This window comes from Emydura macquarii, unplaced genomic scaffold, assembly GCF_026122565.2.
Source record: "Emydura macquarii macquarii isolate MOO-44397 ecotype Brisbane River unplaced genomic scaffold, CSIRO-AGI_Emac_v2 contig_691, whole genome shotgun sequence".
Classification (NCBI taxonomy): Eukaryota; Metazoa; Chordata; order Testudines; family Chelidae; genus Emydura; species Emydura macquarii.
The window spans coordinates 11,992,286-12,008,813 of NW_027130828.1; the positions used below are offsets into that span (position 1 = coordinate 11,992,286).

General features: G+C 45.5%; 1 protein-coding gene across 9 annotated transcripts in view; it reads left to right on the top strand.

The window, feature by feature from the left end:
- DNM1 (dynamin 1) overlaps nt 1-16,528 on the top strand; it is a 96,948-nt gene that overhangs the window by 35,153 nt on the left and 45,267 nt on the right. For all 9 annotated transcript variants that reach the window (XR_010918609.1, XR_010918608.1, XR_010918610.1 and 6 more), the window contains exons 4-10: nt 627-830; nt 1,437-1,535; nt 2,631-2,791; nt 7,125-7,267; nt 7,356-7,491; nt 9,415-9,482; nt 10,643-10,781. Coding sequence is in view for 6 of the 9 variants with exons in the window: in XM_067542084.1 (XP_067398185.1) it covers nt 627-830; nt 1,437-1,535; nt 2,631-2,791; nt 7,125-7,267; nt 7,356-7,491; nt 9,415-9,482; nt 10,643-10,781 (950 nt within the window). In the remaining 3 variants the exon portion in view is untranslated. The remainder of the gene's footprint in view (nt 1-626; nt 831-1,436; nt 1,536-2,630; nt 2,792-7,124; nt 7,268-7,355; nt 7,492-9,414; nt 9,483-10,642; nt 10,782-16,528) is intronic.

The window sequence follows — 16,528 nt, forward strand, 5'->3', positions numbered from 1 at the left end:
CTGGTAAATGTTGTTAGCTCTGTTTTACAGTTAGGGAAATTGAGGCTCTGAGACAAGAAGTGAGTTGCCCAGGGTCACAGAGTTAGTCAGTGGCAGAAACAGGCCTAGAACTCAGGAGGCCTGTGTCCCAGTCCCCTGTTCTAGCCATTAGACACAAGTTGATCTTTTGGCTCCTAGTCACCTGCTCTAACTGCTAGACCTGGTAGCTGCTTAATATGATTATTATTAAGATTAATACCTAGCTCTGAAATAGCACTTTTAATCAGTAGCACACATCACTTTACAAAGGAGATCAGTGTCATCATCCCTATTTTATAGATGGGAAAACTGAGGTAGAAAGAGGTAAAGTGACATGCCCAACGTGCACAGCAAGCCAGCGGTAGAGTTGGGAATAGAACCTATAGAATCCTGCGTCCCAGTCCACTGCTCTATCCATTAACAAAAAGGAACTTACTTTCTTACTGGGCTGCATGAGACTCTGGGTGCTGCTGGTTGAGTTATATGTATATATCTATCATGCCTATCTGTACAGTAGGTAAACACTTTTAAAGTTACAGATACCCCTCATAAACACAACAGGCTACCCTTATTGGGACCCTCACTCCCGTCTTATTTCCCCTGTCTAGTCCTGAATCTGACCCTTGTGGACCTACCGGGGATGACAAAAGTCCCAGTGGGGGACCAGCCACTAGACATTGAGTTCCAGATCCGAGAAATGCTCATGCAATTCGTCACCAAAGAGAACTGCCTCATCCTGGCTGTATCCCCAGCCAACTCTGATCTGGCCAACTCTGATGCCCTTAAGATCGCAAAGGAGGTCGACCCCCAAGGTAAATCCAGCCTCTGTTTTTGTTTTAGCATGGCGCTTCTGGCACTAGATCTGGTTCTCCCTTGTCCCTGCACATGAGTAATGGTGTATGCCAAAGACATGTTCCCCTGCTCAAGAAACAGTGTTCCCAACACACATAGCTCTTGTCCAGTCCACATAACTCTCTAAGGGAGTGGTGTTCTCAACTCTTGCACCCCCCAATCATCAAGGCAGTGGCATGCCCAACACACAGACTCCTATGGCAGTGCCATATCAAACCCTGTTGATGCTGCTTCAACATGGGCTGTTCCAGAAGTTCCTGATTCTCCCTCCAGAGAGGAAAAAGGCTTCCCACCCTTCAGTTCTCCTTGAAGGGGATAGACCCTTGTTAGGTAGAACCATCTGCACTAAGCTCTCTTTCTGCTGTAGCCCAGAATGGGGATATCTGAGAATTAGCCTTCTCTCCCTCCTCCCCTCTCTCCCAAACCATGGGCTGGAAGTCCCATGTGCTGCATTCAAGAGTCCTTGTGGAACCCAATCAGGCAATTTGCAGTGCTTCCTCTACCCAAATAGTTTACAGAAGCTGTTGTTGGTTCAAGCTGAACCTGTTCTGCTTTTGTTCCCATAGGCCAGCGCACCATTGGAGTCATCACCAAACTGGACCTCATGGATGAAGGAACCGATGCACGAGACGTGCTAGAGAACAAGTTACTTCCCCTTCGAAGAGGTATGGACCCCTCATTCTTCTCCCTCCTTTCCCCCTTACAGGCTACCCTGTTCTTTGTGTTATATCTTTATGTTATATCTTTTTCTATGGAAGAAAAGCTGTAGACATGAAACCTGTGTCTCACTCTTCTTCCCAGATATCAGAATCTGGGCTGTCTTTTACTTATTCTTATTATTTAACATTTATATTTAGGGCTTCTGATTTTTAATTTTAACTGGTCAACACAGATAAAACACCCCTGATAAAGAGAATTAAACTGATGTTTATCCTGTTAACACTGGAAAAACATCAGAAGTGGTTACTTGTATTGAAGGGCTGGTCTACAGGAAGCAGTAATGTGGACTATGGGCATGTGACTTTTGAAGCACACAAATACTATGTTAAAGCGCAACAGGGAACATTACAAAGACATTACTCATTACAGTATATACTACTGTATGTAATATATATACTAATGTATATAATAGACATTATTCATTACCATATATACAAAGAGAAAGCCCTTATTTTTGGACATCTGTGTAAAACTTGTAAGTTGCTAAAAATAACCCCCCAAAAATGAAATTAATAAACCAGAAGAACAGAAACCTTATTATACTGTGATAGTAAAGGACAAAGTCAGATAAGGCCCCATTGTGGTAGGTGCTGTACAAACATTAAATAAATGACAGCTCTTGCCCCAAGGAGATTACAGTTTAAAAGACAAGACATAACAGGTGGGTAAGACAAATAAGTGCTTTGGGGTGTGTGTGTGTGTGTGCCATAATAAATATAATGGGGGAGTTACACAATTCTTAGCTAGTTAGCACTTGTGACTGCAGCTCTCCACCTGCCTTCTCATTTCCTTCCCAGACATCAGAGCCTAGTAGAAATTACAATTTAAATTCTTCAGCTGGTTTCTAATGGTACCAGTTATCAGTGAGATCTCCCTCTCCTTCCATTGCCAGGAGTCTGAGTGCACAGTCTCCCTTTTGGTACCTCCTCTCCTGGTATCATATAGCAGGCTCTCCATACCTTGCCTTGTCTCTTGGCTGTGTCCAATGTTTCCGCACTTCCTCCCTGCTACCATTTGACCTTTGATCTTTTCACTGGTAGGTTACGTCGGTGTGGTCAACAGAAGTCAGAAGGACATTGATGGCAAGAAGGACATTCAGGCTGCACTGGCTGCAGAGAGGAAGTTCTTCCTTTCCCACCCGGCCTACAGACATATGGCTGAGCGCATGGGCACCCCCTACCTGCAGAAAGTGTTGAACCAGGTAATGGCAGCTGGGCTCTGCAGCTGACTACTACCAGGAGAGAAAACAGACCAAATTGGGGCTGCCACCCACGGTTATTCTGAGATAATGACAATACTGAACACTCCTAGAGCACTTGGCAAACATGAATTAATAAATACTTACAATGGATCGATACATGATTACTGTCCCTGTTTTAATGCTGTGAAACTGAGGCATAGAGCAGCTAAGTGATTTGCCCAGGGTCACAGAAGGAGAGTGTCAGTGTAGGATCACTAAACTGTGCCTGATTCAAATACACTGATATAATGAAACACTTTCCTCTGGGCTGAAAATCAAATTTATGCACCAAAGACAAAAGGACAAATTCTGTTCTCAGTTACACTGGTATAAATCCAGAGTAAGTACACTGAAGTCAATGTTGTTAGTCTGGATTTATACCAAAAGAATTCCTCCTGATTTACATCCGTGTGAGAGCAGAACTTGGCCTGTCATATTTTGGGCTTTTTAGCTTCAAGAAATCATTGCATTTCCTGTAGTTCTGTAATATTAATTAAAATGATTTGAATGTTTAATTAAAAACAATTCCTATCAGAAAATTGTTTTATAAATTAACTCAGATAAGACTCTAAGATAGCTGGAAGGCTGCTTTCTCCTAGGACAAATTGGATGGAGGAAACTAAAAAAAACCAAAATCTCATATGTTATGATTTAAGGGGACACCATCAACTTGCAAATCACATTTGTCTGACAATTTTTAATTGCTATAGTTCAATTACACCTAAGATGAGTAGAACTGAAAGAAGTCAGCAAAAGCATATGTACTTTTCTCTATTTTTTTTCAGTTTGTTTACTGTTTATATTTTAAATTGTGAAAAAAATCTTTAAAAAAACCTTTTCACCATAAGAATGACCCAGCACTGATTCTCTCTTCTGCTTCTAAACCTCTACCAGCCCCAAAAATATAAAAGATAAATTAATAAAATCTTAAAGATAAAAAAATCAAAACCCAAACTCTTCCCCAAACAGTGTTTTGACCCCCAAAATGGAAAGGTGCCAGAGACTCCATGAAGTCTTCTTGGGACTTTGCAATTGCCACTGATTTTGGTACTCATACTATGATGATGGGTGTCAGTATAAAACCCTAAGATACACAGGTAGATAGAAGCACTTTGTGCATCATCAGTAGAGCTGTAGGTTTGTCATGGGGGGATAATGTCACGAATACTGTGATTTGTCCATGTCTTTTTTTCCTGTCCGTGATTTTCGCAAACAGTGGGTCATCAGGCCCACTGTGGATGGGGTGGGGTGGGGCGATGGAGAATGAGCCCAGCAGCTCCTATCCCATGGCGAAGGGCCTACCTCCCTGTTCAGGGCATTGGGACCTGGTGCACCAGGTTGTAGCACCATGTATGTTTTGTCCCTCCTCCGCCCTCTACTCACCAGACAGGATTAGGGTTGCAATGCCTGGGTGGAACATTATGCTGTAGGTAGTCAATATCCCCTACGCAGGAGGAGGAGGAGATCTTTAATCAAAACTCAGGAAGCAGTCACAGTAAATTTAGTAACCTGTGACTTTTGCTACATTTACAGTGACTGCTCCCTGATTTTTTAATAAAAAAATGCAGTGACAAATCTACAACCCTAATCATCAGTTTCCCTGTTTTGTTGAGGATCTGTTGTACTTCCCATCTCATGCACTAGCAATCTGATGTTACGCTCAGATTCGTTTCTTCTCCCCTGCTGGAAAGACCCCTCATGTACATGAGCAGAGGAGCAGACAAAACCTATAGAATTTGTTATAAAGGAATTAAATCAAATTCTGGATATTTACTGTAGACTCTATTTAAACAGGACTGTCAGAAACTGGAATTTCTTGTGATTAATCAGGTTTTTTAAAATTCCAGTTGACCATGTGACTTTGTAGCAGTGGCTCTAAAACCATTCACTATCACACCCCGCTTCTATAAAAGCAAATGGGCTCAGGTCCCCCCTTCCCTTGTGCTAGAGACAAACTTCATCGATTGCCACTGTCAAAGGAATACGAGGATACAGTTACAAAGGCCTTTACCTTGGCATGAGGGCGTGGTGGAACACGTTCCTGTGTGCAGATCTTATCCAGGTGTGGAGAGACCAACCCAACCATGGAGGGTGAGCCGCAAGTCAGAGGAACAGAGGCTCCAAAGGGGAAAGTCCAGGAGCATAGAGTGAGGGGCAGGGGCTCAAGGGGTTTGGGTTGGAAGGACAAAATGGGGGGGAGGGCTAAAGGGGAACAGAGGGTGGGAGAGGACAGACTCAGAACTCAAGAGCCAGGCTAGGGGGTGGGGTTCATGGTGGCCAGGCTGGGGGGGCTCAAGGTGACCAGGCTGGGGGGGTTCATGGTGACCAGGCTGGGAGGGAGGGGCTCAAGGGGACTGGGCTGAGGGTACAGATTCGGGGGCCCAGGTCAATCAGAGCCAGGCTGGGGGGAGGGGGCAGAATGAGGAGCCAGGCCTCAAAGGGGAGCAAGCTGAAGGAACTGTGGCTCCCACCCCCATTCTGCCCCTCTCACCACCCACCCAGGCAGCAAGGCCCTGATGCCGCCGCCTCCTCCCACTCCCAGCACCACAGGCTCAATCCTGGCTCTTGGCAGGGGCCCTGGCAGGGGGGGAGCATTGAGAGGAGGCGGCGGAGGAGAGACTGTCTCCCTGCCCAAGTGATGGTGCAACAGCGTCCTCTGGTGTGCAGGAGGAGTCAGTGCAGGCTGTTTGCTGAATGGTGTTTGTGTGTGTACCCTGTGTGTGGGAGAGGTTATCTGGGATCCATAGGAAATCTAACAAATAATCCCAGGCAGCCATTTGCATCTGTTCTGTTTATTGGCAACATTGTAAAGGAAGCAGCAAGGCCCTGGCCCGGCAGCCATTTAGGTATGTGCTAGCTATAAGCATGTTTGTAGTCTCTTTGGCTTCAAAGTTAAACGTGGTCCGTCAGAAAATGGTAAGCATTCACCGCAAAATATTTAGCAAAGCAAAAAATTGTCTTTGTTTCTGATTTTTAAAAAACCCATTTTTCCCTGGAAAAGAAAAGATAAAAAAGTGTGGACTGGCTCTATCACGTTTGCAGGATCGAAGTCTAAAACAAGAAGTTCAGAGCCAACCCAGATCCTGTCCAGACTCCAGGAGTGGGCCCGTAGTTTGAAGGAGCCTGCTTTAAAGTTGCTGTAACTCACATGGCTAAGTCCTTCATCCTCCTAAATGGGATACTTTACAAAGTGCCTTCAAATGAGTCTGATTTGGCAGGTCTGAGATGTTTATGGATAAGGTTAAAGAGATTGCAGGAAAATACATTTCCAAATCCACCCACAAAATGGAAATAAAGTCCCCTTGGTTTGGCTGATTTATGGAAATAAATATGGTTTTAATTTTTCTTGTCCTTTACCCCAGAGCAGTAATAAATCTGTAAAATGGACACAAATTATATTTCTCTCAAAAGGGAGTTGTGAGGCTCAGTTTGTCAGTGTTGTGTTTTAGGATCCTTAGGTGAAAGGTGCTATGCCAATGTAGAATATTATTACTATGTACTTCTCCTAGCTAGTACTGTGTCAGATGGCCTTCTGAAAAGGGCACTGTCTATCCACAAGAAACTTGGGTAGACTGAGGTTCAATTCTCAGATTAGCCTAAGATTTTAGGGCTTAATCTTAAATCTACCTTGTGCCTCAATTCCCCATCTGTAAAAGCAGGATATCCTTACCTCACAAAGGCATTGCAAGGCTCTCAGATAGTATGGTGATGAGGGCCACAAAAGTATCTAAATAGATAGTGTCTTCACCTGGACACTGGACTGTTAAAAGAAACCAACTTCCTTTTTTTATTAGAACCGGACAACTCCATTATGTTCACATTATTATCTTGTTGCACTATTCATCAGTCTTTCATGCATATTTGAAGCTTGGTGGGCCCAATTTGTCTAAAAGTTTTCAGGTGTTGATTTTGCCCCTGCTTTGCCTGGTCTCTCTGCTACCTCTGCAATGCAGGGAAGCCCTAGGAATTTCCAAAGACAGATCCATAATCTATCTCTTTCCTTTATACTGAGAGATTATGTGACCTATGATGGCTTCAGCTTGATGTAATCTCATTCCTTCTCCCCACTCAAAACCTAGTTCAGTCAGTGGAACTGGCCCACTCTGTCACACACGACTGATGCCCCATGGCTTATAGGAGTAGCCCATTCTGGCACACAAGACTAATGATCTCCCTGCTCCCATCACAGAGGAGTGGCCCACTTTTGTTTCTGCCCTTTTTCTGAGTTAGCAAACCCTTTCAATCACAACTCACATGATTTTTTAACTCATTTCTCAACCTTCTACCTGTGCAGCAACTGACCAATCACATCCGAGACACCCTTCCAGGCCTGCGGAACAAGCTTCAGAGCCAGCTTCTCTCCATTGAGAAAGAGGTGGATGAGTATAAGAACTTCCGTCCTGATGATCCTGCCCGGAAGACCAAAGCTCTGCTTCAGTAAGTGATTCCTGCTGCGCGTCCCTCCTAGGAGAAGTGCACTTGGCAATCTCTCCCCATTCATGCTGTTTGGTCTTTTTCTGTCTAGGATGGTCCAGCAGTTTGCTGTGGACTTCGAGAAACGTATTGAAGGCTCCGGTGACCAGATTGATACCTATGAGCTGTCTGGAGGAGCTAGAATCAACCGCATCTTCCATGAGCGGTTCCCCTTTGAACTGGTGAAGGTACCACTCCCCTCTCCTCACCTACCTGCTCCTCTTCTCTCCACCTGCTGTCATTTCTTCACCTTTCCTTCTCACCTGATATCTTGGCTCATTTGTCATCTCTGTTCCTTTGTACCTGCTGTCTCCTCCTTAACTGGCTTCTTCTTTCCTCCTTGTCTTTGCCTTCATCACTTTCTTTCTCATCTTCACCTGTCTTTTTCCTTTACCAGTCCTCTCTTTTCTTCGCCTCCTTTCTCTTTCTCTTATCTCCATTCCTGGCTTCTCTTCTCCCTCAACCCTCAGCCCATTCCAGAGCCTGACCTCTCCTTTAGCCCCCATCCTAATATCTGAACAGGGCTTCTCACTCAGCTCCCACCCTGATAGCAGAGCATAGGAACTCCCTCACTTCCTCTCCTGATTATGTAAAAGGGTTTTACTGTAACTCTTCTGATGACATGGATCCCAAATGCTGAAGCATATAAACAAAATTAGTTTGTTCACCTCAAGCTGAAGAGAGTCTCTGATCATCTGAATGTCCATGTAGAAATGTAGAGAGTCAGATCTTTGCCCCTGGCTGAACCACACAGTGTAATTTGGGGGTGGATGCAGCGATAGCTGAAAACTGCATTCCCTTGATCTGGTTGATGCTGTGGGCTGGGCTGGTCCCGCAGTGCCAAGCTAATGTCAGACTAAAGGCTGCTGCAATTTACACTGACTCTTAAACACTCCCAAGGGGCAGAAAACACAGCCAAGGATCAGTGGGATTCAGGGACATCCTAACCATGCCCCTTTTGCTACAACCACATCCCATTTTCACTTCTACATGAGCAGCAAGGACTTAGGTGGTGCAAAAGCCCCTTCGTTGGTTCAGCACCATCAGAGGATCTTCTTGTGATGTCCTCCTGGGACTGCATATGTTGGTCCTGGGGCCAAATTGCACCAGCAGGGAAGGCACACAGAGGCTCCATTGCATGGGAGAATCTGGCCCATACTGTTTAAAAACTCCAGAGGACAAGATGATGAAATAACCCTTTCATGATGGTTTTCAGAACAGAAGTTCAAGCAGGAACAAATCTGTTCCCCTTTTGGGTTGGCTCACCTGTATTTTCACTTATTTATTATTTATTTGATTTAAATTATGATCCTTTCCATTTGAATGAAAAGCTGAGGCCTGGTCAATGAAAGACAAGAGCCTGCACTGTGTTTGATGATGTTATTATGTTTCTACATGGGAGAAAAATCCAGTTTTTATGTGTATATTGGAAAAAACAGCTGCTGAGACCACATGCAAAACCTTGCAAGGCAAAACATTTTATTTGGGATGCAATTTTATACTGTTTGTGTCTCACTTCCTTTGTTTCTAAGGATATTTGCATAGTCAATGAGAGCAGCACCTCTGAGGGAACATCCACTGGAGCGGGAAGTATAATTTCCAGTTCAGGTAGATGTACATGTGCAGGCTTTGATTGAGCTAATATGCTAAAATAACAGGGTAGCTGCAGCAGCACAGATAGCAGGACAAGCTAACTGCCTGAGTACAATCCCATCTGAGACTCTAGGTACATCCATGGGCAGCTGGTCTGTCCCACCACCCATGCTGCCATGGCCACACTGCTATTTTTAGCACATTGGCTCAATTGGCGCTAACATGTGCACATCTACCCACACTGGAAGTTACAACTCCAGCTCCGGAGTAGACGTCGTGTGACCGTCAAGCCTTAAAATGGGTTTCCCAGGTTCACACAGTGTGCGAGTGCTGGCAACAGAAGCCTGGCTTCTTGACTCCCATTCCTGTGCTCCAGCCAACAGACCACACTCCTTCATCACACCTCCATCTTGCAAGGCTATGTCATGATGTGGCAGAGACCCTTTTATCTGCATCTGCATAGTGCTCTGCTGTAGGGGTTGTCAGTCCCCTCCTAACAATCTTTTCTTCCGCTGCAGATGGAGTTTGACGAGAAAGAGCTCAGACGAGAGATCAGCTACGCCATCAAGAACATCCATGGTATCAGGCATGTATCATGCACTAGGCAGGCCCATGACTGCACAGCCTTGTAGATATCTCTAGACCTTCCGAACCGAGTTGAGAAGACTTCAGAGGTACGGTAGGTCAGCAGAGGGGAGGGAACACCTGTCTGGGCCATTGGCAGCTGAACAGCCTTGTATTGGGAGGTACTAGTGTTCATCCAAATCAGTTTGCTTTCTGTTTCCATGTGAGATCAGCAGGAGCCTGAAAGGTAAAATTGCCTTGGTGATCAGCCTTTTTCCCCCATCTCCTGTGCTGAAGGTGAGAAAGAGGAATTGATGTCACATGTAGAAAGAGGAAGTGATATAGGAAGGGATGCCCAACACCTTTTTAATTTCTTAAAATATTGTTTTAATTTATTTTCCCAGATCAAGAAGGGCTCGATCCTGCAAGCTGGTACTGAGCACCCTCAACTATCAGTGACTTCAATGAGAGCTGAGGGTGCTCAGCACTTTGCAGGAGCAGGTCCCAAATGCATGGTAAGTTAATATGCTTGCATTCATGTCAGGGAAGATTAATGATGTGTGGCTTATGATGCCAAATTGGCAACCTGACCTGAGAGATGCTGAGCTCCTGTGACTCCCCCTATGGTCAAGGGGGATTATGGGAGCCCAGCACCCCTCAAAGTCCCTACTAAATTCTGGAGCATGCAAGCAAGTGATCAGATATCGACAAGTTTATTTTCATCTCATTCAGCAGCTCATTCCATCTGATCTAGCCATAATACATTTATACATTTATACAATAATACATTTATTACTCCCATATTATAATTAAGACAGAGTTTCTTGAAACTCTCTAAGGTTGATATTCACCCCTCTGCAGAACCACTTAAACCCTAAATGCCCCCTGCCCTAAAGGCTGACGTGGTACATAAGCCTCTGTATTGGTCTTATGGTATAAGTATTGGTCCCTCTATTGGTCATTTTCACCCTAAGAGACCATTTGCGAAGGGTTGAGCACCTTTCATTCCCATTGATTTCAGTGAGGTCTCGTTCGTGGGGTTTTATGGTTCCTCCAGCCCAACGAGCTGGGTGTCAGTGATACAAGTGCCTGCTGTGACATTTGCGTGTAATGCTGTGACATTCTCCTTGCCCCCTCTTCCTCTCCTCCTGCCTTGTCTTGTCCCCCGCCCTGGGTGTTTAGAACCGGTCTCTTCACGCCCGACATGGCCTTTGAGACCATTGTGAAAAAGCAGGTGAAGAAGATTAAAGAGCCTTGCCTGAAATGCGTGGACATGGTCATTTCGGAGTTAATCAATACCGTTAGACAGTGCACCAAGAAGGTAACCGGAGGGAACATGGAGTTCACACGCTAACACCCGCCTGCCCACCTGCTCGCTGGCTGAAGCACAGCACTGTGACCTGGGCAAGGAGCTGCCTGCAGTGAAACTTGGTGTTTCTAACCACCTCCTCAGCAGCATGACTAGACCTGAGTGATACCAGCCTGGGGCATTCCAGCCAACCAGCCAATCAGAAAGAGATGGGACAGCTGATAGGAGTGGGTTGCTTCCAGTCTCCCCCATTCCTTTAGCAGTGTCTTTGGAACATTGGGTTCTCCCCCCACATACCCACTGTAGAAACACAACCGCCTCCACTGGCTCTCTAACAAGAGCATTGACTCTCTATTATAGCCAAGGTTATTTCTTCCTCTAGAGACTGATGGTTTCTATCTGATTTGAATTTAATTTCTGACTTTAATTTCCAAGTCAGAGTCTGGAATATAGATTTCCCCTGGGAACTTCTATGGGCCTGACTGACCATCAGAGAACAAAGGGTGATGCTGGTAGAGCACATAAATTCTCTAATGTGGAGGATCACGATTCAAAGGTTGAAGTAGGCGTCGCGAATGAGGAATGTTCAAGTTCTGGGCTTCCCTGTGAGGAGATCTTCCTAACCTTGTGGAATTTGGCATGGTTTCTGATTGGCTTGGTTTGTATCTTGTTCTGAAGGAGCAGTAAATGGCTGAGGAGAAGAGAAGTGGAGGTGTCCATCCTCTCTTGAGCGCCTGCCTTTCCCTTCCTCCTGCTTTGATGAGGGTGCCCTGGAAGTTTCATTCTCTGGGTTCTGATTGACTATTGCGAGCTTCAGGGGGGATGTGGGAGGGAACCAGCCATAATTCTGCCCATCCTGCAAATATTGCAATTCTCATTTCGGAGTTTGGGCTTGGATTTAATCTTGAGAAGCAGTATGAGAAAGACGGGGAGACTGCCTGCCATTCCTCTCAGCCATGGCCTGCTGCTTCAGACAGGTCCAGGTACTGGTGAAAGGGCATCTCAGCCAGAATGTGATAGCGTGGGCGCTGGAGACGCTTGGTGCGTTGCATCACTGCTGGCCATTCAGAAACAGGTAACTGGGCGAGGGCATTACAGGAGGCTCCCATGGGAGATTGAAACCTGAGATTTGCCAAAAAAAAAAAAAAAGCAGGGGGCTAAGTGGTGAGACTCAGATTTGCTCTGCAAGAGACTGCAGTGCTTGGGGCCAGAGGTCTCTGCAGAGGTGCTCAGGCTCACATACATGTGCTTTGTCCCAGTACAGACTGGGACAGACAGTGAGAGATTCCTCAGGTTTCTAGAATGCTGGGAGGAGCTTCCTTTTCCTATCCTGCTGCCCTCTGTTGGGGTGTGTAGCTGTGGGGAGCACCCAGAAAATTGCCCTTAGTGCTGGTGACAGGTAAGCACAGACCCTTGGACTGCCAAATATCCAGAGTCATCCAGTAATTGGATCTGAAGGGCCCACTTTTCATGGCCCCTTAACCCTCTCATGGTTAGTCTTACCATTCATCAATCATAATTTAAGTCTTTATCACTCCTGCCTTCTTCCCTCCCATGAATCCTTATGCCTGTTTTCCTTTCTTCCCTCCCCATTTCTCTCTATCTCCCCTTCCTCTCCTTAATTGTCTCTTTCCATTTCCTTGAGGAATGAATTTACACCAGTAGTGAAATTGTTTCTATTACAGACAAGAAGGACAGATTCCTGCTTCCATCTGGCAATAGGGTACCTGGGATACATGGTCCCTAAGAAAGAGGGAAATGTAAAAATCAGGGAGGAGAGAAAGAGACCATGGGACAGAGAAGAAGGAAACTCAGTATTTCACAGCCACCTCTAGTGTAGGGGGGAAGACAGGGTGACACAAATATGGGAAAGCATCAGAGACGAAATGTGTGAAAGAGGTGGACAAAGAGGAACAAATCTAGCTAGGGAAGGGAGAGAGTCGGTTATAGCAAGAGATAGTGGGTCAGACCATTGTCTCAGTTAAGAAGGGAGTGGGAGAGGGAATCAGAATTTTAAAGTGTTTTCTTATTAGTGTAGGTGTCTTGGATTCCATAGCAGTTCAGAGGCTAGAGATTGAGTTTGACTGCAGTTCATGCTTTGTGTGTGCACAAGTGTGAGTGAGAACATTTTTTACTTTAGAGAAACAAAGTGATAATGTTATTAAAATGTTGTTCAGGTAGCTAAAGGGACATTTTGTGTGAGGGTCCATTTCCCGGGTGCCATCCACAGAACCTGGCTCAGATATTGTATGAGACATCTTAAAGGGCTATTTTGAACTTAGAAGGCACGTTGAATCTCTGAATAGGCAGTGAGATGTGGAACATGTTTTCTGAGACGTGCTGGGCCATTTTAACTTCAGAGTTAAACAAGGGCTTCATTGGCAACCAGCCAGACTCTGAGAAGTGCACCTGTGTGGAGATGGGTTCTATGGAAACTACGCATCACAATGTGCATTTCTGCCTCTTGAACACAGCATCCTTTCACATTAGCTGTAAGTGGTATAATGCATGGGAGAGGGTGCTGTGATCAAAACGCAGCAGTGTGTGTTTGGGTTTGAAGTATCTCTGGACAGCACTTCCATATGAAAGACTAGGGGCCAGATCCTCAGCTGGTGTAAATTTGCAAATCTCTGGAGTTCAATGGGTCTTATGCTGATTTACACTAGCTGTTACTCTAGCTCAGGATTGGTCACAAGCAGCAGACACCCCTGGTTCAGTTACAGTATGTTTGGATAGGAAAAATGTCCTGTGACAATATCCCTTGAAATACACAGGAAATCCATAGCAGGCCTACTAGCCCCAGCCATTGGGAGTTAGTGCAGTACAAAGACCACTTGTCCAGCAGATGAAGCTTTAAAGGGGGCGCTGTCGGGTTAAAGATGATGTATTATTTAAAAACAAATTTCCTTGTGTGTGTTTTTAATAGCCCCTGAATCTGATTAACACTGGTCACATTTTTTAAATCTAATTTGCTCTACACTCTTCCTGCTGATTGTTTCCACCCTTCATTTCTCTCACCTGAGACATTGAAATAGACTGGTCAAGTTTCATTTTGATTTCTAGTCATTTTCACTTTCTGGTTCCCACACTCAGTGTTGTGATGTCTGAATTACAAACACTGGAATGGGAAAACGGTATTCATTGGGATTCTAAAAAAATAATTATGGAAACATTTCTACTGATCTTATGCTTTTTTACAAACCCTGAAAGTTGGGCCTCAGTCAACCTGACAGCATTTTCTTCAGATCGGCTGGAACAAGAGGGATGTTTGGGGTAGTTGTGATGGCTCTGTAGGACGATCCTATCTTTCTAATTACTTAGATACATTTCAGCACCTTGTAGATGCAGTTCAGTGTCAGGGCTCACATTCCTTCAAGAAAGAGGAGGAATGGGTAGAGAGATGGGCCATAATTGGAACTGTTCATCTGAGCCCCTGAAACTTGGAGTGAGGAAGTTGGATCCATATTACCCCTGGTTATGCAAAACTAAAACTCGAGTGATAAAACTTAACCTAGCTCCCGTGCCGTCCATCTTTAGATGGAATGGACTAGGGGAGAACGTGAGAGAAGCAGAAAGAGAAAGGGATAATGCTGGTGGGTAAATGAGGGAGGAAGGGAGATGCGTGGAACAGCAGAGAGAAATGAGACCGACCAAGGCAAAGAAAAGGGTGAGAGGCTCAGTGTATCCTGCCTTCATTGCCTGTGGAGAAGACTCACTGGGAGAGAGGGATCCCTGGATGCATCCATCCATCCATTTTATTGAGTTCTGTAGCTCATGGTTTCACTTACCCTGTCTGTTCCTTCCCACTGTGCCATTTCCATCCATCCACAGAATCCCCTCAAACTTGGCAGCACATGGGCCCTGCAGCAATGCTCACCTGCTTCGATTTATCTGTGGAGTGAACCAAAATCTCACTTCTCATTTTGCCTTGTGTTTCTCTCTCTCTCTCTCACTTCCCTTTCTGTTCTCTCTCTCTCTCTCTCTGCCTCTGTCTGCTTTGCTGTTCTTTCTCGTTGCTTCTTCCCTCCCTGCCCCTCACCGCGCAGAACGGGTCTCTTCACGCCTGACCTCGCTTTTGAAGCCATAGTGAAAAAGCAGGTGCAGAAGTTGAAGGAGCCAAGTCTGAAGTGTGTGGATATGGTAGTGAGTGAGCTCACATCCACCATCAGAAAGTGTAGCGAAAAGGTAAAGAAACCAACAACATAAAGAAAGGGCAAAGCACCACCTCTCACACACACGCGCGCCCTTTCCTCGCACCCTCCAGGGCCTGGGCTCACACCAGGGGACCAACAACAAATCTAGTGAGAACAAGGGGAACAGCCACTGAAGTCAGGTTCTGTTGTATAAATAAGCATCTGATGGAGAGAAGCAGCCCACAGGCATCAGAGCAGGGTGAAAAGCAGGGCAGAGGGATCAGGCCCCAGCTGATGGGTCTTTTTGCTATGAATTCAATAGTCAGCTGGATACAGTTAAGTTTGCTAGCCAGCCCCCATTCCTCATGCCAGCCCCTTGGCATGCAGCTTGGTGTAGAATAAACCCCCTTGCAAGCCCCTCTTCCTACTTTCCTGATTGCACGTTGAAAACCTTTGTGTCCCTGCGTCGCTGCCTCTCTGGAAATCCAAACATCTTAGAACAAGGAAACAAGTTAGAGAAAGGCCTTAAAAATAAAAGAATCCAGGCCCCTCAGCTGGATTATTGAGCCACTGAATAACCTCTGCCTCCCTCCAGCAACAGAGGCTCTGTATTATATCCCTCTCATCCTCCTGCTGATCTTTAACTCCACAGACTGTGCTAGTAAAGAGAGAAGGATGAATCTTGTGCTGCTCTTCCCTGCCCCCAGGACAGGAAAGGAGGCTAGTTTTAGTGTATCTTGAAGAGCAGCAAGGTGGGAAAAGTTACCACCTATTTGAATAAGAAGAGGCCATCACATGTGCTAGTATGTGCCTGGGGAAAAGTGGCTTGGTTTCTTAGGCCTGTTTGGTGCAGTAGAGGGCGCCACTCACCTCTTTAAATAGAAAGGTTGACCAACTAATTAATACATTAATTTACCAAGGAAGGGCTAAACTCCTGCACCCCACCAGCCTAGCTGGGCAAGTTTCTCTGCCAGGTGAGTTAAAGGGGGCAGCTCCACTTGTTCCAGTTAGAGGAGCCTCTCTAAAAATTACCCACAATCCTGTTTCTGTATTTGAGGATCTGGGCTGGCCAACATACATAATCCTAGGTTTTGGGGGAGGGTTTAGGAAGAGACAGGTGGGAAAGAAAGAGGAGAACCTAGTATACATTTAAAAGCTCAGAATAAAGGCAAGAGCTAAAGGTTGGGAGATGAAGGGACCTTGTTGTACTCAGCAGGGCTGATCTCGGCAGCTACTACACTTTGCTCATTGCCATCCCTCAAGCACGGCTGCTCCATCCCAAAGGATTTCTCTCTCTAAGTCCTCCTGCTTCCCAGCTCAGTATGGCAGAGTAATTCTCCTCCATTCTTTCCCCAACCCCATGTTTGCTTGTAGTGGTTTTGGTTTGTTTCCATTGATGTTTTTCGGTTTCTGATTGGAGTTGTGTCTTCAAAGGAGAGAAATCGATGTTGAGGGGGAAAAGGAAAAATCCCAGTGTTAGTGGACACTAGCTTCCTACAGTGGGCCTCCCTGTTCAGATGGCTGGGATCTTACCCGTCCACCTTTTGTGGATTTTGAAATTCATCTTGGCATGGTAGGATGGACAGATTTGGCATTGGAAGAAGAAACGGAGGGTAAAGATTGTCT